We start from the raw sequence: 26,226 nt of genomic DNA on the forward strand, positions 1-26,226 counted from the left end.
GCTATAAATAACTGTTCAGCTGGTATAAAATTTTCCAAAAAAAGAGAAAGGAAAAAAAAAAAGAAAGAAAGGAAGGAAGAAAACAACAGCCCAGAAATAAAGACAACTCAGAACGATACAATTGTCTACATTTAAAAAGAGAGAAGGGAAGAAAAGGGAGAAATAAAAACCTCTTTAAACAAAACTAATGATAGTCATCTTGTAAGAGGATAATTCTTGACAGCTACCCCCATACCTACCCTGTAATTTACTCCCTCTTTCTTTTTTTGGATGGAGAAATGCATGAAATGTGTAATCAATGGGAATGCTTGTCATGCAACTTTCATAAATCTTGTAAGTAATTTATAGTTGTAATTGCAGCATTTAAAGACAGAGACCATTTTTTTAAATTGTCATAGGATTTTCTCCTTCCATGTGAAGAACAACGAGCACATGTACCAATGTTCCCAAAAGCCAATAAATACATTAAAACTTCATTATTTCATAAGACCCCATTAGCTTAAAAATGTGAATCCAAAAATGGGGTTTATGATATAAAATTTTTCAGTCATCCTTTCCCACAAACACAGAGAAGAGGTAAGATTCCATCTTCTGTCCCTTCCCAAATATGCTGCCTTTCTTCAAAATCTTCAGAAAGTGCGAAAACCAAATCACTCAAATGCCTTTGTACAAGTAAGATGCAAGAAGGAGTCACCTACCAGAGCGCCCACAGTCTGAGCATGATACAAGTTCCTCAGGCCGGCCACTTTTTTTGTTCATATTGGAGCCTCCGAGGCAGAAGTCACAGTAGTTATTGGGAATGATGACCCCATCTGGTCCTTTCTGGGCTGTAGTTGGGTTAGAAATCAGATTTACTCAAAGAGCATTCATTTGGACATTTCCCCCTTATCCTTGATATGTTGTTAGCTCAGTGAGTTTGCAGGCCACAAACTTCCCAAAACGTTGTCAATCAGAACAAAAAGTGAACTGCATAAACCACCTTCATTTTAAGTACACCCTGGGTTGTATCTATTTTGCCTGAAATGCCCTTCACCATTTCCTTTACAATCCCAGCAAGGCTGCTCCCTCTCAAGGACATGCTTCCAGATGTGCCTTTACAGTCCAGGCACTTGTAACACATACAGGTATAGAGACAATCCCTAATGCAGCATAAGATTTATGTTGTCAGTAAGCCAAACTTGGTTTTTCAGGCAGCCGTCATCATCATAAACCCACAAAATACAAATTCAGAAAGGAAAACTACAGTCTATAAAACTCAAAAGTCAAGAGTGGGAAGATGGGGGAATAGGTACCCTTACTGGTTTTATTTATTTCAAGTAGCTTTTTAGGGGACTACATCTCTAAGTAGCAGGGTGTCCTTAGTCAGAAGATTGGTTCAAAAGTCCTTGAATATTCACAGACAAAGCCATTTGGGGATGTTTCACCCAAGACTTAAGCCATCTGCAGCAGTCACGTTCCCTGGGATGAGCAGGGAGGGTCCAACACTACCCCAGCACCCAGCACAGGTGCAGAGTGAGCTTGGGGCAGACATCCCAACCAGCAGAGTTAAAAACTCTTTCAGACAAGATAAAAGGAGCGAGATTATATTATTATTTTCCAGCTAGGAATACTTGGAAAGGAGCAAACACACCCTGATCTTAAGTAGAGGAGGAGGCAGATCCCTTAGGAAGGTGAGAAGGGCAGAGGTCTTCTGCATTCCTCTTAGTTGAGCAGAACAGCAATGTCCTTTTTTCTTGCTCACAACTGCCATTTTCCTCCTCTACTCTCCAGAGAGGGAAAACATCTTCCTGTACACTCTATGAACTGGGGAAGGCAGTAGAGGTAATGGTTGGTCTTTGTCTTTGTTTCTTCTCTTTAAACTTAAAAAATCTAGTTATATACCAGCAGGTATACCTGGCCTAAGCCTACCACATCAAGAATTTTACAAATGAGAAAATTAAGAACTTTAAACAGTACCATCTCTATTTAATTATCTTTTTAATGCATATTTTGTAAGTTGCAAATTTTTAACAGATGTTTTGACAGCCTTTATTACTGATCTTTTTGTCCACATTCAAATTTCCCCCAAAGAACAATGACATTCTGAAGGGCTTCTGGTAGCAGTCCAAGACATACACTTAAAATTAAAATTTCCTCCAAGTTCAATCTGCTTTTCTGGTTTGGGTGCATCTGCTTATTAATTTACTTCCAGATGTTGATCAGCTGAACTTTTGGAGATTGGTAACTGCAAGATTCCAGGTAAGGTGAAATTAAGAAAATTAAAATCCATAAGGCTGCAGATACATCATTATCTTCCTCTGTGGTCACGGAAACCCTGAGAGTATTTACTAAACAATGGACTTTGCTCTGAAATGGTCCTGGTTAACAGATCCCCAACTCTCTCAAAACCAGAGAGAAGGTCCCAGTGTTAGATTAGCATTTTGTCTGTACCAGAAAAGCATTTAATACATGCATGCAAGATATGCAAAAAAAGAACAGGAACCAGGTGGAAGCCTAGCACACCGGCTCATTTTAAGACCTGTAACAAAATGACCATAAAGTTGCTGCTTGTACATATTTTGTGTATAAAAAGCAAACCTCCCTAGCATTTATATTTCCCACTGCAGCCCCATTTTGAAAAAGTTAAGTATTTACCTCTTTATATTATTCTGCATCTACAGACAGGCCACATGCAATGCAAACACAGCAAGCTCAGCATTCAGTGACTTTTTTTGTTGTTGTTCCTTATTACATTATTTCACCTTTCATCTAAGCATTTTAACATGCCTTACAGATATTAAGATCCTATTATTAACCTTCAGTGAGGTCAGAAGCCTCTTTTGCCAGAGACTCTAGCCAAAGTGTTCTGGACTCTAATTAAGTCTTATGGTGAGGTTGTATTGCATTTTAAAGCTGAAAGACTTGGAGGTAGAGCGGTAAACTGGCTTATTCTCAAACACACAAAAATTCAGTGGTGAGACCACAAATAAAAACAAGTAGTCAGGGTGCCAGCCAGCAGACTTAGGAAAGAGCTCCACTTCTACCACTGCTCATAATGGTATAATTAACACTCTGCATATACTGACTTAAATTTTTTCAACATGGATTATGACCATAAGATCCACTGACTGTCAAACTGGAAATGGGAGAGGGGAACTTGAAAATGCATACGCTGATCAATTCATCTGCGCTGTGTGGGAGAGGTGGAGGGTATTTGCTGAGTGTGATAAAGCTGAAGGGATTCTCCCAGATTATTGGCAAGGGAATAAACCTGGGGTTTGATCTTCTCTTCTCTTCTCTTCTCTTCTCTTCTCTTCTCTTCTCTTCTCTTCTCTTCTCTTCTCTTCTCTTCTCTTCTCTTCTCTTCTCCTTTTTCCTTTCTTTTCCTTTTATTTTCCTTTCATTTCTTCTTTGTTTTCTTCCAAATTATTTAATTTTTAATGCAAGTGTCCATGTGCTCACTTATTAACCTGGCTCAGTGGAGTGTGATAGAGATACCAGGCAAAAGTCATAGACAGATGAGAAGTTCCTGAAGTTACATCAATGATATTTTAAATGATGTATCTCTACAGCCAAATAAGCCAGGCAATGTTATTCTCTCCAATGTTTTATTTTTTGTTCTAACAGGTGTGAAAACTAGAACCAAACCTGACTTAAGCTTATTTTCTTGGTCAGTACCATACAGTGAATTAAGTCACAGGCTAAATCACAGAAGGTTTGAGAATAAAGAGATTTTCAGATGATAGGAAGCAGAAAGCTTTTCAAAGGAACTTTTTTTGCATATATCCTCCGAGTCTCTAGTTCTATTTTACTGTCATTCACAAATGATGAAGGAATTAAGAAACAAAGGAAAAATGGCAAGATTTCATATGCAATCTTCATGAATACGGTATCATGCAGGAAAAACCCAACCCTAATCTCACCCCTAAATCAATAAAACTACTTACAAAAGTAACTATGGGAATGGATTCACAAGAAAAACAATTAATTTCCTAGGCACTAATGTTGCTGCTTTTCATCTGAGACATAGTAATTAACTAGGTATTCACTTTTTGCATAAGATAATCAAAAAGAAGAAGGTGCTAGTTTAAGCCAAACAGCTCAGCTAGCAAGAAGTAACTCACTAGCAGAGAGTTGAATCATTTAGATCAGGTGACTGCCTCCAGGAATTTGGTAAAAAGAAAAAGCTCACCCAGAATTAGAAACTGTTTTAAAGCAAAGGCTTGAAAACCAGCCATGGTCTTGTCCTAACTTACTCAAAACTCTTCTGATTTTCTTTTACATTGCAAACTGCAACAAGAGATCAAAAGCTATGGGGAACTTTGAGTATTGCCTGAGCTAAGGTGTGCTCATAGAAGGTGTATTTAAATCAGTGCCTCTCGCCATTTCAACTCAGTGTTGTTTTCAAGCTTCATCAAAGGCCCTGTCTTCATCTAGATTTCCCCCAAAACTGAGTATACAATTTTTTAAAAGTACTTTAAAAATGGATTAAGGGGAGACATGAAAAGATCTGCACAGTTCAAATAATAGTTTCACTGAACCTGAAAGGTGATTCATGTGAAGACAGGATGCAGAGTGAAAATAAAGTCAGCATTTCCAAATAAATTTGATGTGCACTTATTCTGAAACTTTTTTTTTTCTTCTTAGCCTAATCAAGTTAATTTCAAGCTATAACAAGCTAAGCAGAAGAAATAACTACTTAAAATATGGTATCATCATTCACAGTAGTCTTTTTGCAAAGTAAGTTCAGTAAATTAAATAAATTATGTAGTATATCACACTGTAACTTTGTTCTGTAGACAAAACCTGAAAATTAAACAAGTTTACTGAGTTTAAATATACAAAATATCTTCTGTGCATTCTTGATTTTGAAGGCAGGGGCTCTAAACAGAATTCTAGCTTCCCTTCATCCCTCCCAAGTAACAAAAAACCCCCTGTAAGTTATATATAAACTATATATATATAACTATCCTTATAGTTTCAGTTTAATAAAAAAAGCAAGCTGCTTATAATGAAATAACATCAAGAAATAAGGAATTTTCTTTTCCACATCATCTCCTGGAGCCACATGACTCAATAAAAATCTCAAGTTTCTACTTCTCAGAGAATATCTTGAATGCAAGGCAAGTTCAGAAGAAGGAATTCTTGTCTCTGTTTTTTAAACAGAAAATTCAGAATACAGATATTTTAAATAGTTTTCCTTCAAAATGTGACCCTTAAATACATACAGACAAACCCCCAAATAAATAGAATCTTGTATCTATCTATTTTTCTGATTTCTAAATGAAATTATTTTGATGATTTGGATCACAGTCTTCAAAAACTTGGGAGGTGGAAGCAGTGCTTAAAAGAAAAACTGTTTTTCTGTTCCTCGGTAACAAATCACAGTCACATATATTTCTTCAGCCTGTAGGTAATACAGCACAATACTGAACCATAATTTAAGATATGCATCTAGGTTTGGCAACATTTTATCCCTGTTTTTTGTCGTATCCACATTACTGGGAAGGCAATGGAGAATGCGTAGAGTGCATGCATTGCTGCTGGGGTGTGGAGCTGTGCATCATTTATTTCAATGATTACAGTGAATTGGCTACAGTCAGATATATGCACTCACAAAGGGATTTTTCCTAGCACATTTTGTCCAGATCTTACCTGTTTCTTCTGGGTTTGATCCAAAACCAATAAAGCCTGCTGGAGGTTTTCAATTCAATTCAAAAGGCTTTGAATCAGGCCATTTACTCTGTTTGCAACATGGATCTTCAGAGCACAGTAGAGACCACAGGACCCTGCATGTAGGCCTGAATCAAGTCAGTACACTTCACAATGGAGGAAAAGGGGTAGATTTGCTTTTATTGTTGGGGTTTTGCCTGTTGGGATTTTTTTGTTTAATTTACAAGACTCTTTGTCTGAGACAGAGCCAGTTTTCCTTTCCAGCTCCTCCCTTTTTCACCCTGGCAAAGGGCAAGCAATGTCTGGCCGCCTGAGCAGGAGAACGCCAGCCAAGAGCCTGCGCCTGCGGTCGTCAAGCCCCTTGGAGGCCTCGGTGACACATAATCCCAACCTATGGCTCCATGTGCCTGTCCTCGCCCCCCCTCGCTGCCAGCGCTCCTCCCTGGCAGGCCTGGCCCGTCTCCATGGTGACCGTGGGCCCGGCTGGCTGCCGCTGGCGTTGCCACCTGCTATCACCTCGGCCCTCCCGTGTAAGGAATCGCAGCGCGGCCCCTCCGTCTGCTGCTCAGAATGGCTCAGTGCAGGGGAGGCAGGCTCACGCGAGAAATTACACTGTGATAATTAAATGAAAACAGGGCTTTAAGGAGAAGGCAAAAGCAAAGCAGTGCCCGGACTGTGGCTTTCCTTGATGGAAAGAGGAGGGAGATGGCTGGCTGGGCATGTACCCCCTTCTGCCCCTGTCATCGCTGGGTGCAGCAAGCAGTGGTGGGGCAGAGAGGTGGACTGGGGAACTGCTTCTGTGCTCAGGGCTAGACCCTGCCCTGGGAAGGAACAATAAAAGAACACAACTGCTGGTGTGAGGAACAGGCCACACACAGCTGAAGTGGGCTCAAGGCTCTTGCTCTCTCACAGGTACGCAGCCAGGCAGGGATGTGCACGGCCATTTCTGGGGACTCCTCACCGTGAATTAAGTGCATGGGTTTTTCATTGCCGTTTTTCAGGAAGAAGTATAAATCAAGCTGAATGAGAGGAAATGGCCAGTCACTTACTCTGTTGTTAAGACCAGAGATAAGAGTGTTGGCTGGCCCTAAACCAGGAAGTGTTGGGGGCTGCAGGCGCAGCTCAGGCTGGAGGCAGCACATCTGTGTTGATGTGGTGCTGTTTTCAACTGAACACACTTGGAACTTGGGTGTAACGCTGGGAAACGGCTGGTGTTCTGTTCCCAGAGTCGTGCTAATCAGCCTTCACAGCCCCATGGCCTCCACTAGCTCCGGCTCCCCACGCTGCACTCCTCCGCATGGGATGGGCATGCCCTTTGCTGGCAGCCAGAGATGCAGGATATGCTACTGAGAGGTGCTGCAAACCACCCACACAAAGTATTGCCAGCTCTCTCTAGTAACTGGATTTTATCTCCTTTTTTGAGTTAGCTGGTAGTGTGGGGATAGAAGAAGCTGTTGCTTTTGAACAGCTTTTAGCAACTCTGAAAGGTTTGCCTTTTCTACAGCCGCTGCTCACAGAGAAGCACAGCCAAGGAGCACAACAAGAAGTGCTAGGAGAAGGAGGTACACCTGTAAAAGTCAGAGGAAACCTCTAAATGGGGGAAAAGGAAGATCATTTGATCATCTCTTTTACAGGAATCAGTGTGGACCTTAAGTTGAACAGCTGATGAAAGAGCTGGAAGGTGAGCTAGGTAGCTGGAAGGTACAGCTAGGAAAATACAGCGTCAACTGATTGGATTCAGTAGATTTGGGGAATCGGTATTCCTCTACCTTAAGGCAGCATTTCATACAAATTCTGTACACTGACCTTATAGAGTCTTCTGCAGGAACACCTAAAGCATCAGCCAAAACCCCACTGCTCACAGTAAAACATTTTAACTGTCTAGTGCCTCATGATGATAAACAGTAGGAGATAGAATAGGAAGACAGACAAAAGAGTCTGACATTTTAACATACATCTAACACTTCCTGACTTTGAGGGGTGCCTCTCTTGAGACTTGGCACCTGGCTACTGAAACACATCATTCCCATTGGCTAAGGGAATATATCCCGCCTCAAGAAGGAATTGTAATGCCCAATATACAGCCCCATCTGGCAGCATCCCTCAGTATTCAAGTGAGAATAGCCAGTGCCATGAATTGGGTCCCTGCAACATCTTGTAGGCTTTGGATCTGGAAATTACTCACTGGAGGAGTGTGAGAAGGCAGTACCTATTCAGTTCAAATTCATTCAAAGCATTTGGATTTTACTTGGTTCAAATTCTACATGGAGGAGTGTAGGAATCCAGAGTGCAGAGAAATATTCTCTGCACTCTGGGTTCCTACATCAAGGAAAAATAAGGCAGAAAAAACAGGGAAATAGCAGAAAAAGGAAAAAATATAAATACAGAAATGGTACCATCCTATCTCAAGAGCTGATGTGCTGTTGAAACAACATGTGTTTATCAAAAACTACTTAGTCAGATTGGAAACATTTTCCCATAAACTACTGAAAAGCACTCAGTGCTTCTCTTCAATGACAGTTGCACATCAACAGCAACATTTTAGTCCGTGCCCAGGCAGTATAGAAAAGAAACAACAAACTAACAAAACAACCACCCCACAACTCCAAACAAAACAACAAAAAAAAGTCCCCTTTGGGTCCCTGTATATAGGAGACAACTATGCCATAACTCTAAACAACTAATTGATTTTTTAACTCAGCATTGCAAAATACAGGCACAAAAGTCTCAGTAATTTACAGCCACGTTTAAGAGGAATCTTTACATAGTTCAAACTCTCCAATCACTACTGTTTCTTTTAGCATTCTGAGTGTTTTTGCTTATGAAAACAAAATCTGAAAACAGAAAAACCCCGAACGGATTAAATGACTAAGAAGTCAACTCGAGGTAATGTACATATTTTCACTGAAAAGCACCTGCTGCAGGGTATCTTGTTGCAAGGTGGGCATTGATGCATCCTTTCATCCAGAAGTAGCTCCCACCATGGCCCCAGCAAGGATCAGCACTGAGGCAGGGAAAAAGTAGACCTGATGTAGCTTTTCAAATTGATGCTGCTTGTGGAGAGGAACAAACAGCTCATCTCCAACTGAGGGGCTGACTCTCGTCATTTATTCATGGCCAGCCCCCTGCCTGGATGGAAATAAAAATGTTTCAAAGATGACTGTGTGGGGGAGCTGGAGGACAGCTTGGAGGCACACTGAGGTTAGCACATTAATTTTTTATCTCTGGAGACCGGGTATCCAATTATGCTTAGAGTACACAAACAACTTTGGCTGGTCTCTCCAGTAGAGATTTATCCACATAATAAAATCTGTGATGGAACTGGGCACAACAGGCTGATGCCATGAAATAATGTACACAGGTGGTTTTGCAGGGCGGATGCTTAAGCTAGCAGAGACGCAGGAGGACACAGGAATGCATCCTCCTTAACTACACGTATTGCACAATAGATCAACCTGCATTCAGCAGCGAGGCCAGCAACAGCCTGCACAGTGTACTTTATTTAGGATTGTCATTGGCCAAAGTGCTCGTGGGCATAAGATCCTGTTCAGTTGCTGTTTCTGCACAGCCGTCTGTAATCAACATTTCACACAGCAAAATGCCACTGAAAACTCTTCTCCTTTAAAGGAGAGGAAGTTTTTCTCCATGTTGACACACTATCCTATTCTCCCAGGAATTAAGGAAGAGCATTTATACTAGAACACTCATTCACAGACACATTTCAATAGATAGAAGTCTAATGTAATTCCTATATCAGAAGTGTCTCAAAATTTGTGAGCACCAGCTGCCCCCAGAGCTGGCCTGTACCCATGGAGAGAGACAGAATAAAACAGCAGGTGTTTTGTGGCAGGCTTGGATGCACCCTGGGCTCACAAATCTCACGGTCTCGGTGCCAACATGTAGAGGAAAAGCCAGCAGAGAAAAAGTCTGAGAATGGTGTGGGATCATTTATTTTTTCCAGTGGAGTTGAGGAAAGGGGAAGTTGACTTTTTGAAGGGTTTTTTATAATTTCCTTTTCACAGTTCGATACTCAGGTAAAAAAATCAGAGAGTAGGTCAGAAATAAATGTGTATATAGCAGAGGCAAGACTAGACACTGAGGGAGGGTTATTTATTTGTGTCAAAGGGCCAGATAAAGCATACAAAGCAAGCCACTAAAGCTCAAACAGAACACAGGCTAGGGTGTTTTCAGAAAGGCAAAGGCCAGAGAAGACTGTTGAACTATCTTTCATGTTGCAACAGGTAATCTATACGTGAGAAAGAAGGACAGAAGGAGAGAGAGATGTAAAGAGATGTAAACAGACAAACGTTCTGCACAGTCAAGGACAGTGAGATGTGCCAAGGAGGTGAGACTTGGGCCAGTCCCAGTTCTCTAATATGCACCTATTCAATGGTTCTCAGTTTTAGGTAGGTTCCTCCTATCGACATCTTTTCCAATTTCTGGATCATTTTCTGACTTACTCAAACTGGTCTGTGCACGAGATAGAGGGGACTGAATGTGCAGAAAGACAAGAGGCTTTCAGCTCTTGACCTGGCACCAGTTAAGGCATCAATAGTTGAATCCTGCAGAAGCCCTGCTGTTACTGCAGCTTCTGCAAGGAGTGGGAGCTGCAGAGGAGACGCGAGTACAAAGGAAGGAAGTTCATACTGCAGCCGCCCGCCTGAACTTTACTGACCTGGTGCTCACCTCCCACGGCACGACAAATTCCAAATGGCTGGTTTGATTTGCCTTGCCTTTTCTAAATCAGGCTGCTCATATCTCTGACACACTGCTAGGCAAATAACCAGATCCTACTCTACACCATATCTCTGGTCCTCCTGTTCAGTGGGTTGTGGATTAGCTGTTTGGATTAACATCCCCCTGCCTTCCCTCCCTCCCACCTCCCCCAGCCCCCAAGCCCATGCAGAGAGGACTCTTGAAGCTCAAGACCTATGATGCTGCAGACCTGTCAAATCTAATTCATAACACATGCCTAGCAGTTCTTAAGGGAGAGGAAGGATCTGATGCTCTGGCTCCCCACCATCCCCCTGTACAATGGGACCATTTAATGACTGCACATTAGCAATGTGGACAATTAGCATTCACATGGAAGATGAATGGCAGCATAAATTAAATATTGCCAAGTGAAAGAGCCAAGATGCAAGATCTGAGCTCAAGGCTGTAAACAAAGAGGCAAAAAGGAACAAACAGCCACTGAAACAGCTAAGCCATTTGGGACGGTTACCTTCCAGCATCTGGGACTTTCCCCAAGGCTGATCTGCACATTTGCACGCTGTTGCCCATACCTCACTGGCTCCTGGCAGGTTATTATTTCCACTCAGGAATCTGGGCATCAAAGAGGTTTACCCCAACGATTCTAAACTTCTGCCTGCTTGTGCATCTGTGCATCAGCAACTTCCCTTTGCCACATGCACCCCTTAGGAGCTCTGTGGGAGCACAAGCCCAAGCAGCTCTCATGCTACTCCTTCCTACAGTGTAGAACACACTTTTTTTATCCTGGGCCAAAGTCAGCTGCTCCTAACCTTACCATAGCTTTTCCATTTCTTCCTCTTGCTAACTTCTATCATTTCCTAAGCACCAGAGACACAAGGACGGAAACCTCTTGGCACCTATGTCAAACTGAATTCAGGGCAGAGGACACTACCTTTCTTTTTTTGGGCATCTATTGCAAGGTATCAATTTAATACAGATTGCAATATGCCTCTCAGGTATGCAACTATTACTGACTACTGCAGGCACAGGAAAAAAACAACCAACCAACCAACCAACCAACCAAACAAAAAAACCCCAAAGCTGATGTAAATGCTAAGTAAACAAAAGCTACTGGCTGAACACTGACATTCCCCTGCCTGCCCAAGCAGTCACTCTTAGTGCATTGACAGTTCGAGTTTATCAACAGCTGGAGGAGTCAAAATTACTTTTGCTACAAATCTACAAAACATGATAACTAAAAGGTAGAGCATAAAAGCGACAGAAACATAGGGCATGCCAAATGGGATCACACTAAACAGTCCTTCAAGCTCAGACAGTGGCTAGTAGCAGATGCTTTGGAGGAAGGAAACCCCCTCCTACACCTCCCTGGGGACAATTATCAATTATCCTGCTTAGAAAGAAAATGTTTTCCTACTTCCATATTTCTTGCAGTTCATAAGGTATTACAAAGTGTTTTCCTGCATATTTTTCCCTATAAGCATTTTATTGCTTTATTACTTTGAACTAAAATAACACAGATCACATGATGATCCAAAACAACTTTTTGAAAGCAAACAAAGCTATCTACACAAATCCCAAAGTCACAGCAAACATCACATAGTATTGAACTCTGGAAAACTGAGAAAAAGGGAATTAGAGACTTGCAAAAATCAGTAATATAACACAGCCTCCTTGCCTTTCTGTTCTGTGCCTAAGGAGCACAGAAAGGACAATCAAACAGGGTGATGGACCTTACGCTCACACTGAGTATATGTGATTCATCACGTAAGAATTCAGACCACTAAGATTTCTTTCAGCGTTGTACCAGTGTGGGGAATTGAAATACATTCTCCCCTCATGTTCCAGCTCTTCTCCCTGCAGATCAGTACTAATGTGTTTTCATAGCTTTTGTCAAACTGTAACTAAGAAGCAGCTTTTAGCAAAGTTGAAGGTAAGCTGTTTGTGCAGCAGGTGAAGGTATAAGGGAGAAAGGTGCTCTTATTTTCATACTGAAAAACTGAGATATTGACACATATCTCTTATTTAAAGGCAAAACAAAGACAGCCCCCTGAAACTACTGGACTTGTATTTCCTTGACATCCTTAAGAGCCACTGGGAGGCTGCTTGATGATGGGCAGGTTGGGCATCTCTTATTTTCCCCCCTCTCCTTGCCACTTCCTCCCCACAGGAGCAGTAATGGAAAAGTGACTTGCTGCAGAGATAATGCTGGGTTTGAAATGAATTTCTGACTAGCTGAGCCAGCACCCGTGTGAGCTGTGGCTGATTAGCTCCAAGCATCCAGGGCCCAATCACTCACAACTGAGTCAGGCAATAACACCAGCCTCCACAAGGCAAAGACAGGGTGAAGGCAACACCCCTGGAAAGGATCTCAAAGGCAAAGGGAAAATCCTACTCACGTTTGTGGTTTTCATTTCGGTGGACAGGGGAAGAGCGGGTCTCCTGCTCACGGGCTTCATCACCCTCTTCACTGGCAAGGTGAGTGTGAGCATAGTGGTAGCTCAGCCCAGGCCTGTTCTTGTAACGCTTGCCACAGACTGGATGGAAAGGAAATATGAGGGAGGGGAAGAGAGAATGGAAACATCAGTGTGATCGACAACCACAGCAGCATCGTCTCAAATAATGCTCCCTTTTCCCCTGAGAATGGCACCACACACTCCATGCGCCTGCCCAAAACCCTTCCAACCAGCACTGGGGAAAGGTGACGGAGGGCAGCCCTGCAGCTGCAGGTCCCCAAACAAGCTTTCTTCCCACCACGCTGCCAGCAGTCCTTCCCACAGGCCTAAGCAAGTGCACATTCAGTCCCTCCAGATCACAGAGCCCTAATCCTCTCTGCTAAGACTACTAACAAGACTGCATATAAAATTAAATGAAATGCCAGTTCCAATGGTGGTGCTGCACAATGCACAGCAATGGAAACAAGACTGAGAAGAAAGGACATTTTCTTCATTACTGATCTCTGAAAAAAAAAAGGAAACAGCTGGGATTTTTAAAAAGACTTTCTCTAAAAGGTTAATAAATAGCTGTATTCGCAGATTCCTAGTTAAGACAAGGAGATGGAAATAATTCACAGTTTCTTGCTAAAAAAACATGTGGTAGTGATACTTATTTGCCCAGGTAAACTTCATATTCAGCACCCCAATAAATAATAGAATGTGTGGCAGAGAATCCTGCTTCTGAACTTCCATTTACTTTAGGACTAAGTCAACAGATATTAAGGACAGAATCAAACAACTTAAACAACTTAGGATGATGAAAGGTCTACACTTCACAGGGAGTGTACAGCAAGGGCAGGCAACAGCATAAGATTCATTACATATGGATTGATTTTCTATATAGTTTTTAATTCATGTTATTGTCTCAAAAAGTAATCACTTTTCATATTCAAAGCATTCTCTGAATGTCCATTTTCTTTTATACAGCTATTTTGTCTACCAAATACAAATATTATCATTTTAAAAGATTAGAAAACAAAGACAAAAAGCTTAATGCCCTTCCTGCAAGTTTTTACTCCCAGAGACATTTATAGTCACTTTATTACCTTAATTAACCTCAAGGATTTCACACAGGAATAAATGTCACGTCCAGTAGTCTGTCCTGCATAGCTTGTTTAGAAGGCCAAAGGCAATGGTGCCAGAAGAGAGAACAGAATCCTGTTTTTAGACCCCCCTGAAAAGGATCTCCGAGGGGTAAGTGACCATCCACTCCTAAAAACTTAATGGTGTTACAGGCCCCAGTATGTATCCTGTAATATATATAGATACTTGACTCCCCATTCTCCAGGTACCTGGGTCTGGGAATGTCAAAGACTCCACAAATAAATTTTTAAAAAATTAAAAAAAAAAACAAACAAAAAAAAAAAAAAAAAAAAAAACCCCAACCAACAACAACAAAAAGCAACAACAACAACAAAACAAACAAACAAAAAACCAAAACCAAACAAACAAAAAAACCAAACCAAACCAAAAAAAACCAACCAACCCTCTCACCCCATTTATTCATTTACATATAAATAAAATGTCAAATTTTATACCTTTCTGCTACTAGTCAGAAAATGCCAATTGATGTTCCACATTTTGGAACAGATTATAGAAAATTGTAAGTCAAAGCCTAGTACAATAACATATTTCATTCTCAATCTCTTCTAGCTGATTTACAAACTCCCTCAAGGAAAATACTTTGTTAGAAACATGTAAAACAAGCTCATGATATGTATGAGTGATGTGGAATATTAGGTACTTTTATCCCAGTTTTCTTCATTGTGCAAGGTTATGATCACAGACTCATCATAACAAGATAGAAGTTTTTTTGAAATGTAATATGTCCTGTCCTCAGTTACAGATTTTTTAAGTCTTTGAATGGCCTTGGTTTAGAAATGAGACCTCCTGCAGGAGGGAAGAGGCAATGTTGAGAGAAATAAAATACTCATTTAGATATGCATATCCATTCTTTGAAGCATCTGCCTTCATTTTTCCTAGGTAAACCTAACTCCATTGCCAGACATTTTGAAGAACTAGACTGTTGTTAGATGCATGCTCTCCACAAAACATCAGTTCAGTCTCCCTTCTTCTAGTACCATCCTTGTTTTCTTCCAGTGCATTCTGGAGGGGGAAACTACTCCTCCTTCTCTGTGGTCCTGCAGGGCAAAGGACAAGCAGCGGAACAGAGTCTGAACAAGAGTCAAAACAACAAGATATCCGCAGTTTTGTATGACTTTCCCCATGTTTTGAATAGTAGAAGAAGCATAACACTTAAGTAATCATCAACCCAGAGAGAGCTCACTGCTTAAATTCTTTCAGAATGGTAGCCTCCTCTAATTACATAAATGTTGCAGTGTTTCTTAGAATGGAGAAAGAGATTTACATTTCTAGCAGATTGACCATCTGCTAGATGAGCTGGATCAGCTCATCAAGTATCCTACTCTATCCCACTTACTTTTGTGTGTTTGAAGAAGAATGTTAAAAAATAATTCTATTGATATGAATTACCAATACTGCTCAAAGACTCCTGTCAAATTATTTCCAGAACACTATCAGATGATCAATGCCCAAAAGGAAACTTGCATTCCCTGCAACAACAAGTCCCAAAACTGTGGTGTTTACTCCATTCCATACAGGATCCTGCAGGGATTTTAGCTATGGAGTTTAGGATGACATAGGAAATCAGATGGGTCTTCAGACTCATCCTTCTTCAGCAAAAAGTATCACCTCGCCAGGAAAAAGCAAGTATTGATATAAGCTGAGCCAGTAGTAATTCTGCAGCTGAGTCCTTCCCATTGTGAGGACTTCCAGGTGGCCTTCAAGGGTGACAGCAATGTGACACATGCCTCGTGAGAAATTGATTTGGAGGACTTTATAATCAGAACTGAGGCAAAGGAGTTTTGTTTATATGGTCCTAGCAGATCCTTTGTAGGACCAAAGATTTGCAGTTCCAGCAGCCTTTTTTATTGGTGTCTAGATTTTTCCATTTTTCACATTCATGTTCTGTCATGAAAAAAGTCTGAAGCAATGCCATGAATTGAAACTGGAGAGAGTTCATGTTCCTCAAACAAATTAGATGCTTGCAGGGGGGAAAGGGTCATAATATTAATCAGGCAAAAGAACCATTGGCTTCAGTGAGACTTTGCTAGAATGAAAGCTAAGTCAGAACTTCATGGTTTCTCCAACAGATTGAATCTTCCTGAATTCACTCTAATCTCTTGTTTTCCAGGTAAGAGCACATTTTATTAATCGACCGTATCACTGTGCTAAGAAGTAGTTTCTATAAAAGGGTGATCATCAATAAACACTTAGCTCTTATATAACTCTTCCCACTGCAGACTGGCTTTTCAAACACTAATTAATCTTCCTCCACATTCCTGAGTGGGAAATACTATCTCATTTCGGTTCTGAAAAAAGAGAACTGCAGAGGGGCTGAGTTGCCCACACAGTGATCTTTTTTCATTACCAGGACTGGAATCCATGAGTTCCAGCATCCACACCAGTGCTTACACCACATCTTTCTCATTCTCAGAGCTGACAAAAGCATAATGAGAACTGGTTCTTCCAGTCTGAAATGCATGCTGTCGATTAGTTTTTAACGCCGTGCAGCTCACACATAGCAAGTGAAAGTGTGCCTTTCATGAACTTTGCCAAGTGGCCTTCCTTTCAGCAGCTTTGACTTTTTTATCTTCAATTTTCCTTGCTGGATAGGCTCATCATCCTTGCATGTGGTAGATTTCATCCTGAATCTCAACACTGGGAAGTTGACTTGATCTTTAATTAGGTAGCCAAGCTCAATGAAAACAGTGGGAGTTTGTAGAACATAACCCACTCCAATTCCTCCTGCATTCAAAGGATGTATTTTTCCTATGAGCTAATGTGATTGCTCCCTTAGGAACAAGCTGGGTAAGTAGGCAGTAATACAGCAGTGCGGACCAAATGTCACAAATGGGGAAGAAGGATTGTTTTATGAGACCACCAGACAGTCTCCTATGATGAACCTTATTTTCCTTCAAATTTGAAGACTGATATGACGATGTTACACAACTGCATTATGGGCGGGGGGGAACAGTATAAATGCAAGCATTGAGTGTTTCATAAAAGAGAGCTCTCTTCTAAGTTCTGGGCTGTAGCACCCTGCAATCCTTTGGATAAGCAAATTCTCACTCTATGTTTCTCAATGAGTAAAATTAATATAAAATACTTCCCCTGTTAAAAAGGGGATTTGAAACCTATGACTTAAAAGACTTCCTCATCAAATATCTAATCGCTGTGTTGCTGTCATTTTGAAATAGTTACACATTTGGTCCTTGGCAGCCTGTGAGCTATGTTCCAGCCAGCTCTCCACATACATTTTGCACAATCTGTCATCAGTATGAGACAGAAGGAAACAATCCATGTTTTTAGTGGAAACAGGAAACTGGAGGAGTACATGCTGCTTTTTTTTTTTTTTTTGGTCACTAAATTTTGTCCCCCTCATTGTCTTTCTTTGCTTTTCTCTGTTGCCTCCTGTTCTTTCTTCTCAGCTGTGCTATGTCAAATACTAAATCTTGAGTTAACTTCTGGCAGGCAGTCATTCCTCAAAGTTACCTTCCTGTCCTACCATTCACTCCACTCAAAAAAAAAAAAAAAATTAAAAACTGTCCTTGTTTTGCACTGGTTTGGTAATATATTCTCCCCTGTTACAGTTGTATATGCACTCTGGCACATCTAGAGATCTCAAACATTAACAGTGCATTTTGACCTCCACTGATAGAAAGACATTACATTCATCCCTCTTTGATCAGTACTGTCACACTATACACTTGTAGTATGAGAGCAGCTATTTAGTAACCCATTCCATAGGGAATTTTCTGTAGGTAGAATAGGGAGGTAAATAGTCCTTGTTTCAGTGCCCCCAGAGGACAAGTCCCAGAATCTACCTGCTGTATTAAGATCACAGTAACTTTGAACCCCAGTGCAAAACATACACAGCTCAACAGTACACCTGTGCGCATTTCAACAAATGGCTCGCTAGCAGGAGCAAACAACTATCCTACATGAGTAGAAAATGTTCAACTATCAGAGTCAACTCTGTTCCCTTCTTACCATGTGCTCTACTCCACATTTGTGTTATTGAGTATTTTAAAAGATTTTTTTTTAAGTGTCCTTACCTCTCTAATCTTGTCTTTTCTACCAATAATGTAGTCAATGGATGACAAGTATAGCAGCTATGGTGGGAGAGTTGTTTGTTGAGTTCATCTGAACAAGCATCTTATTCTAGATCTTATTGCTTATCTACTTAGGGATTCACTAGAAAGGATAATACCAGAAGATGATTTAGGGCTTAAACTACTAATAGTTTAAAGGGACACTTTAAAAGTCATGCCAGAGATTTATGAGAAGCATGTAAAAATATAATGCTATAATCAAAGCATTTTCAAATCAGCTTGTAATTGTGATATTTAACCAAAAATCTGCCCTAAGCAGCAGCAGTTAGTAGTGTTGGTCTTGTTCATAGTATCTGCCAGAATTAAGACAAGAGATTGAGTCTCAGAGCACTGGTAAAAATCAAGTTAAATCAGGATTTATCTGGTAGGCCTTTTGTATTCCAGCAAAACTTTCAGAGAATCAGTGAGATGCTTGCTAATATGTATGACAGGATCAGGACCGTTTCAAGGAGATGACGAAGAAGACAAGGTGAAGTTAGCAAGGAAATTACTAGGGCCGTCATTTTTTGAACAAATACAATGAAATAGTTCCCAAAGAATAGGCCTCAAGGACTTGCATTTGGCAAGTCATGCTAGAACAATATAACATTTAACTGGGATTTTCTAAGGAAACTAAAAGAGAGAGATTCTCAGTACCAATTGAAACTCAGTGAAATCTGTTCATGTTAAATCACTAAAGCTATGTGAAGGCTCCAGCCTTTTGTTGGCAGAACTTACAATATGGTTAGAAGAGAAAGGGAATGGGGAAGAAAAAGTTAATCTCAAAATAATGAAAAAGCAGGAGGATATTTCAAGCTATAGTGATTTGGATGTAGGGTCAAGCGTTTTTAAAAGCAAATCCATGTTCTGAATGATTATTAGTAATTCAAAGACATGTTCAAAGTGTTCACTTAAGCTCCAAGCTTTATATGATTTGTAGGCACAACAAACAGAACACAAGCAGATAGGCATTTAATCTGATATTCAAGGAAACAGTTTAGTTTTACCTTCAGCTGAAATCAGTGAGAATTAGGAGCCTAATTTTTTTAAACTTTCAGAAGGCATCTTTCTGCTTCTTCAAGCACCTGAAAGAGTCCTGTTTGAACCCAATGCTTGCCTCTGGTTTTATCATTAATTTGAAGGGTGAAATAGAGAGTGAAAGAATCAAACATGCAGAGAATGGACTGTCAATAAAAATATTGGAAAAATAACAAAAATATATCATATGAGATTCATTATCAAAGAATTATTTTAAACAGCAATGTAATTAGTAAATATTAGTATGACGTCTAATATAAATAAATAAAACACAGTATAAACAGGACAAAGCAGTATATTGAAGAAACTAAATGTGATAGATAACCTGCCTGAGTAGAAACAGATTGAACAGGGAAGGAACAAGAAGCAAATGGTATATTACATATGAACTCACATGGTGGACAAGGACGAAAGCTCCTTTGCCACTGAAACAGGACACAGCACTGGAGAGGAGCTCCAGCTGTTCATCTTGCACTGATGAAGGGTTTGCTAAATAACCTGTTAGGTCAGCCATCCCTGTGCCTCTCATGGATACATATCAGAGCAAGTTGCATAAATCCAATTTCTAAAAGTGACTGTAAGTACATGTAAATGTATCAACCACTCATCTTCAGAAATGTTTCTATCCTCAGAATAGCACACTGAACTTAGTTGTGGTCACTACTACTTTTAAAAGGCCATTTGGAGTTTTTCAAAGTAAAAGAAACAAGCTTAGTAAAAGAGCTGAAGAAAACTCAGCAGAAAGAAGTCCCAGTAACTGTTTACAGACATAGAAGACATTGTTATCTCTTGAGACCAGTGCAAGGACTGCTACTCTTGGACTTCAGCAGAGAAAATGTAGGTTAAATAACTAGAGAAACCTTAAAATTAAGTTCTTGACAAAAGAATCAGCTTCTACAAAACACTACAAGATCAGCGTCTCTGGGTTCATACAATGTTGCGTTAGTCACTGATCCAGCAGAGATCTTAGGAACGTTTCAGCCAATTCTCATTTTGCACAAGGAATGGATCTAAATGCATAGTTCAGTCTCAGAGGGACTACAAAAAAAGGATATGATACAAATATAAGTTGCTACTTATATTAGGAGTTTATATGGGAATAAAACTAAAAGGAGACAAGTACATATTGGTAAAAGGAAAAGAAAGAAAAAATTCCTTTTAGAGGTGGGCAAGGGAAATCTTCCATAGAGGAACAGAAAACAAAGGTGGAACTATGTACATAGTCCCATGCCTCCATGGGAACTTGAGAAGAAGAGAAGAATAAAAGCATACAAGTGAGGAGAGGCAGCAGGAAAGTTAGTGTCTTGCAGAGATTCAGCACAAACTAACTTTTCTGGCTAAAGGAAGTAGACATTTGGAGTCATGGAACTCAGGTGCTACAACTGATTGCAACTTTTAAACCAGAATACAAGTTTCTAGATAAAACTTCAGAGAAGGTTTTTCTTTTTATAAAGTAGTAAATAATATATAATAAACACTATTAAAATAGTAGAAGGATTTTTAAGAAGACTGCTTGGTAGAAATAATGGTTCCCCAGCTGAATATTTGACAGGGCCATAACATCAATTCTTATTAAACATGTAGGTATTCACTCATTTGTTCACTCTGTCCCTCCTTTAAAAATCACATGCCCAGTTCATCATGGACAGTGGTGGTGGTTGATCTTCCACTTGCTTGACATCAGAGGCTTTGCATTAGTCTTTAAGCCCTACTTTCCACTTTTTGTTGAGGCACCTGCTCCATGTCCTAGCCAGCTGCTCAAGCTATGTTTGGGACTGCACTCATACAGCTGCCGAGCCATTTGGCTACAATACCATTTCCAGCCTATAGCCATCTCACGCCAGTCTTCCCTGCCACTGTCATTGTTGAAGCTATCCCAAGGGAGCTCAAGGCACAACACTATCCAGTGCAACTGCTTGAAAATCTGACCAACAACTTTTCTACTTGGTGATTTGATAAAACAATGCATTTCATGATTATCCTAGCGATTTTATTGATGTTTTGGTCAAACATTTTATTCTGAACTTCTGATACAGTATATGCTCAATAAAACCAGCGGAAGTATTTCAGAATATTTCATTCCACGAAACAGGCATCCAACCACCTCGTCTTAAAAACACAGGATGACAAAACATTTTGAGCTTTGAAAACCTTTACCACATTGAAATTGCATGTTTCCAGTCAGTTTTAATACTGGGACCAAGTTTAATACTTATGTATGTCTGAATGCCTCTTACAGAAAAAGGCAGGTCTTTTCAGAGATTACATTGCTGTTTTCCAACACAAGGGGCAGCGCCAGCTGGGCATCACCCTTGCATCATCTTACTGACACACAGCCTAGTTTTTTTCCTATAACCTTTTTATTACTGATGAAATCTGTTTATATATTCTTATATATATTCCCATAAATATGACTGTGTAAATATGATAAAAGAGCAAAGTAGTTCTTGACCACAAATCATTTTTTGTGCCCTTGCAGTTTTATAAGAAAATTAATTTGGTTTAGCTATGTTTATACTTTCTTCTCTGTGGTCATTTTCAAAACTCGAATATCAGAATACTTGCAGAAAAAGCAACCCGGAGGCAAATTAAATAAACTACAGAAAAAGCAAACTGTTGACCCATTAAGGTAATTATTCATACCAATAATGTGATTGAGGTAATAATGCTTTCCCAAACAGGAAATACATTCACTGTGTTTCACCTGCACGTTTCCATGTAAAACAAACCTATCTGCCCAAAACATCTGCAGAGGGAGTACTGCAAACCAATTTCTAATCTATCACAATTAGATTTTTATCTATAAAAATATTCAGCAAATAATTTCAAAGAAAAAAATTAATCCAAGAAATCCACCCAAGCAGGATAATAAGCCAATTACTCATAATTAATTTTATGTAATGTTTCTATAGAAAGTTAACAAGGGCAGGATATTACTTCTGGATGATGACATTAAAACTGGGACAGTTCTTCCCTTCTGCTCTAAAGTCAGATAAAAGAGTTCTGCTATCATATAACCCTTTTCTCAGCTATATACAAGGGAAAAGGAGAAGTCACCGTGCAAAGTCTGGATTCCAAAATTCCTTATGACTCACCTGTAACTGTAAGTTTCCTAAAAGTGAAAGGTGTCAGCCAAATGAAATAAGGAAGTTTATATTTCTGAAACCAAAGGTGAAATTTATGCTCCAAAATGTAAGCCAAGGCAAAAATCTGTCAATACAACAATGTACAAGAGTCTTGACTTTAGGCCAGATCTCTGCTGCCTGCTTTCATATCTTTGATGTTTAATCTACTCTGTGCAAATCACTACTATGCATGTTGTGAGTGCTCAGTAAAATCCAAAAGCAATGCAAGATCAGACAATAAAGAGTCATTATGTTCAAAATGACTACCACTGGCAAGCATCCTTGGATTTAGAAGGATGTTCCAGGGAAGAGATAAAGGAAGATATGCATATACCAGCAAAGGAAACCTGTGGATTTCAGCAAGATACATCCTGGGCTCTCAGAGAAGCCTTAGAAGACACATTTTAGTTCTTCCAGCATACTAGGACTGCTATTTAACCACAGCATAAATCTTCTAACTCTTCACATCTTAAAGGGCTCTTCCTCCTTGACCATGTTTCTATCATGTGTCGTGTCCCATTCATATGCAAGTCTTTCCGTTTCTGGTCATGTACAGTCACCTGGTCTCACCATACAAGAATATGATTTCATCACATGGAATACAGTTCTTATTTACCATGCATGCTCCCTATGTCCTCATGTTTTTAAAAATCAGCAGAAAATACCCCCATAGATTGTTATAGTAAAGGTTATTCTATTAAGGTCAGTAACGTTGCAAGATAGAAAAATAGTAGAAAAAGGGGGTTCTAGTTGTCCTCAAAACCACTAGTTTTGGATCACAGAAGTGAAGACCTGCTATTCTCCTACTTCTATTAACTTTTGTTAGGTTATTGTTTTACAGGCTAGAAGGCACCTGGTAGCACAAATTAAAATTGTATGTATACTCTACAGTAAGCCTTAAGATGGGATGCCTCAAAAACATGTGGGTAAGATAAGTGCCCTTCACAGAAATGACATAGTGAAGCAAAAAAGAATATCAAAAGAAGAAGGAAAGCATCAAGGACTAGACTGCAAAAAACCCCAAACCATTGTGTAACAAATATTGGACTCCTCCCTCATACTAGAACTCTGGTATCCTCCTTCAGTGTTGGTGCTGGGCTGTAGTATAGTTTTTCTGTTCAGACAATGTGTTACTTCACTGCAGTCCAACTGCAAGATGCCAAACAGCAGGGCTGTATTCAAAGGGAATATCTATCAAAACAAAGCATTCAAGATGTTATTTGCTTCTTAGAAGGACTCAACTTTTGATGATGCTACAAGAGTACTTTCTGGTGAGGGATAAGACCTTCAGAATTTGGCCCAGTGAGATTTTAAAAGGATTGAAGGGAAGAGAATCACCAAATATATCAAGAGATACAACAAGGGTGAAGTACCTTTGTCGGAGATTTTTGAGTTATGCTTTTGTTTGTAACTATCTGAAACAGAGAAGAAATAGAGGGTGAAACTTACATGGGGGAAAAGAAGATAAAAGGCAGAGAAGCCAGAAAAAGAGAAAGAAAATATAAGAGATTATTTATTAGAGGGCAAAGGAAAGTGGAGTCTTGCTGAGGACTTAATTTTATTTCCCTCATGCAAAAACACCAAGAGCAGCAGCAGCAGGTGGCAAACATGCAAGTCAGAGAGCAGCAGAATATTTTGCTGTAATATATGAAGCCCTGAGTGCACTGAGCTGGTAGGACCAGGCTGGAAGCAGAATAAGCTGTCTGGTTGCTACTTACTGTCACAAACATAGGGTTTGTCATGATCATCCTGGGAGGCAGCATCATTCCGTCTCCTGCCACCTCCAGATCCCCGAGCCTGCAAGGACAAGAGGATGTTAGCATCATTCCACTACCCCTCAGGTCTCCTTGTGCCCCACACCCTCCTATGAAAAATGTGCAGTATAAACTAAACAAATCCTCAGCTTCCATACAGGTTTCTCAAAGTGGTCTTGACCCTTCTCCTAAGATGTGCACTATGTTAATGGACCTTGTAATGCAATGGAGATCCTCTCCACAGACAGCTCAGACTGTTCATCCATAGCAGTAGGTCACTGCCAGCACATATTCAGTCAAGTATCGTCACACATTTATTTCTGAAGATGTTCAAACACCTTGCTGAACTGAATATGAATATGAATGAATAGATGAACAGGTGTTAAAGGATAAATACAAACATTAAATCAGCCCGAAAACAGGCCCCAAATAAAAGAGAGGTCAAATTATTTCCTTCAATATTTTCAAAGGGGCGTTGTTTGTGTTGTTTTGTTTTGTTTTCTAGCTGAAAAGCAATGTTTTGGAATGGCCTTCTGGGACAAAGATACCATGGGTAATTATAAAATAGAGCTTTGGTCAGTTAGGGGAAAAGATTAGATAATGTGGCTACCTGCAATAACAGAAATTACCCAGAAAGGTCTCTCTGCAGTTCTGTGTTCCTACAATGGACCGAACTGGCAGCTATAGAAACTGAAAAGCTCTGTTTCTCCACAGCACAGACTGCTCTGTCTTGAGCTCCAGGGGTGAGAGTGGAATTCAGCATCAAAACTACTTGATCCTGACCCTTCTCAGCTGAGATGCCAACAAGGGGACAGCTCATATCTGTCCATCAGTGGAGTTGTGATGTGGAACTGGGAACTGAGCCAAGGCCTTCAATTCTTTTATGTTCACTAATGTACAGCCTGTAAATGACAATAATTTTAGACTTGATCTTTGTTTGAGGAAGTGATCACGGGTGGATGGCTAAATAGTCCTTTATTAATTCTGCTAGCTACTCTATTCCTGGATAAAAACAATAGAATTGCTTCTGCTGCTCCTCTTATTAAACTGTTCATATTTCTCACTCTAGACAAGGCCACCTGACTCAAATCCTGCAAGCTTTTGCATGTGAAAATAAGAAAGGGACAGAGCTTTGTTAGGTAAAGCTGAAGAAGGTGTAGAAATCCTGAGAATATTTGCACCCAGACATAAAGGGGCCATAGAAACTCCATCCCTCTTCTATGAATTTGGAACAGAACTAGCACGATTAGAGCTGTGTTCCACTGGATATCTAAAGAGAAGTAATAAGGAACAGTTTTACGCTGGCCTGACAAAGTCTGTCAAAACAGGGACTTAAAAAATTTCACATGTTATTTCCCTGGGATTGCTCAGGTCTAGCTCTTAACACAGTCCCAAAGGAAAGACATGGATTTGCAGCTATCTGGATGGGGTAAACACTATTAGGTAGGACAAGGATAACTCTGCCTTCTGCAAAGACCTCTGTGCAGTCCAGCACACATGTGCAGAGCAAGATTTGTAAGGGTGAACTGAAAAGCAGTTTCCCCCTAGAAATGGCCTCAGCAGCAATTGTTTGGTGGAAGCTTCTTTACTGACCATATCACATAAAATCATCTTACTAGTCTGCAGTATTTTCTCTCTGACTGCAAGCTCTGTAAACCCCCTCTGGGCAATGAAATCAATCCCAAGCTAGTTCCTTTCTCCCCTCACTACTGCAAGACGTGCTGCAAGCTGAATTTCAGTCCATGGCAGCTCCTCCACAACCCTCAATTCATCAGGGAGTCTTCACACAGACAAGTGATTGGCCCTTACAAATATTTCTGCTGGTACCGGGATTAGGATCTAATTTCCCTATCCTACCAGCTGCATTGGCTTCTCAGAACTATGAAAAAGATGTGAAGTCTTATATTTGTCAGTAGTCAGTAGCTCTGACTCTATTCACACACTGGGAACATACCTGTTGAGTAAGAAAGTAGTATTTTTACATAGGTACGTTTCAGAATACGATAGTAATTTAAGGTTTGTTGCTCAGAATTTTGCTAGTCTTACAGCCAGCTGTTTCCCTTCAGACTGTTCTCTACAGAAATGCAGGGGCACAGCATTCATGGCATGACCACATGTCAGATACACTTTTTCATGCAATGAACACAGAGGCAGAGATTTTTCAAGTCAATTACTTTCAATGGGACTTGGGTTCCCAAATGTCTTTGGTGCTTTTGAAATTGTCCCACGGGATATCCAGCTGATGAGCAGACAATCTGTACAGGTGCAGCTGCGAACA

At 40.2% G+C, this 26,226-nt stretch overlaps 1 protein-coding gene across 10 annotated transcripts in view; it reads right to left on the minus strand.

The window, feature by feature from the left end:
• The window catches only part of DPF3 (double PHD fingers 3), a 169,235-nt gene that overhangs the window by 40,356 nt on the left and 102,653 nt on the right, over positions 1–26,226 (minus strand). For 6 of the 10 annotated variants that reach the window (XR_007204090.1, XR_007204089.1, XR_007204088.1 and 3 more), the window contains 4 exons: positions 23,913–23,991; positions 23,568–23,609; positions 12,762–12,899; positions 699–827 (listed from right to left, as the gene is read on the minus strand). Coding sequence is in view for 5 of the 10 variants with exons in the window: in XM_048305731.1 (XP_048161688.1) it covers positions 699–827; positions 12,762–12,899; positions 23,568–23,609; positions 23,913–23,991 (388 nt within the window). In the remaining 5 variants the exon portion in view is untranslated. The remainder of the gene's footprint in view (positions 1–698; positions 828–12,761; positions 12,900–23,567; positions 23,610–23,912; positions 23,992–26,226) is intronic. The other 4 variants (XR_007204092.1, XR_007204091.1, XM_048305733.1 and 1 more) reach the window with 1 other exon arrangement.

Source organism: Corvus hawaiiensis, chromosome 6, assembly GCF_020740725.1.
Source record: "Corvus hawaiiensis isolate bCorHaw1 chromosome 6, bCorHaw1.pri.cur, whole genome shotgun sequence".
NCBI classification, from domain to species: Eukaryota; Metazoa; Chordata; class Aves; order Passeriformes; family Corvidae; genus Corvus; species Corvus hawaiiensis.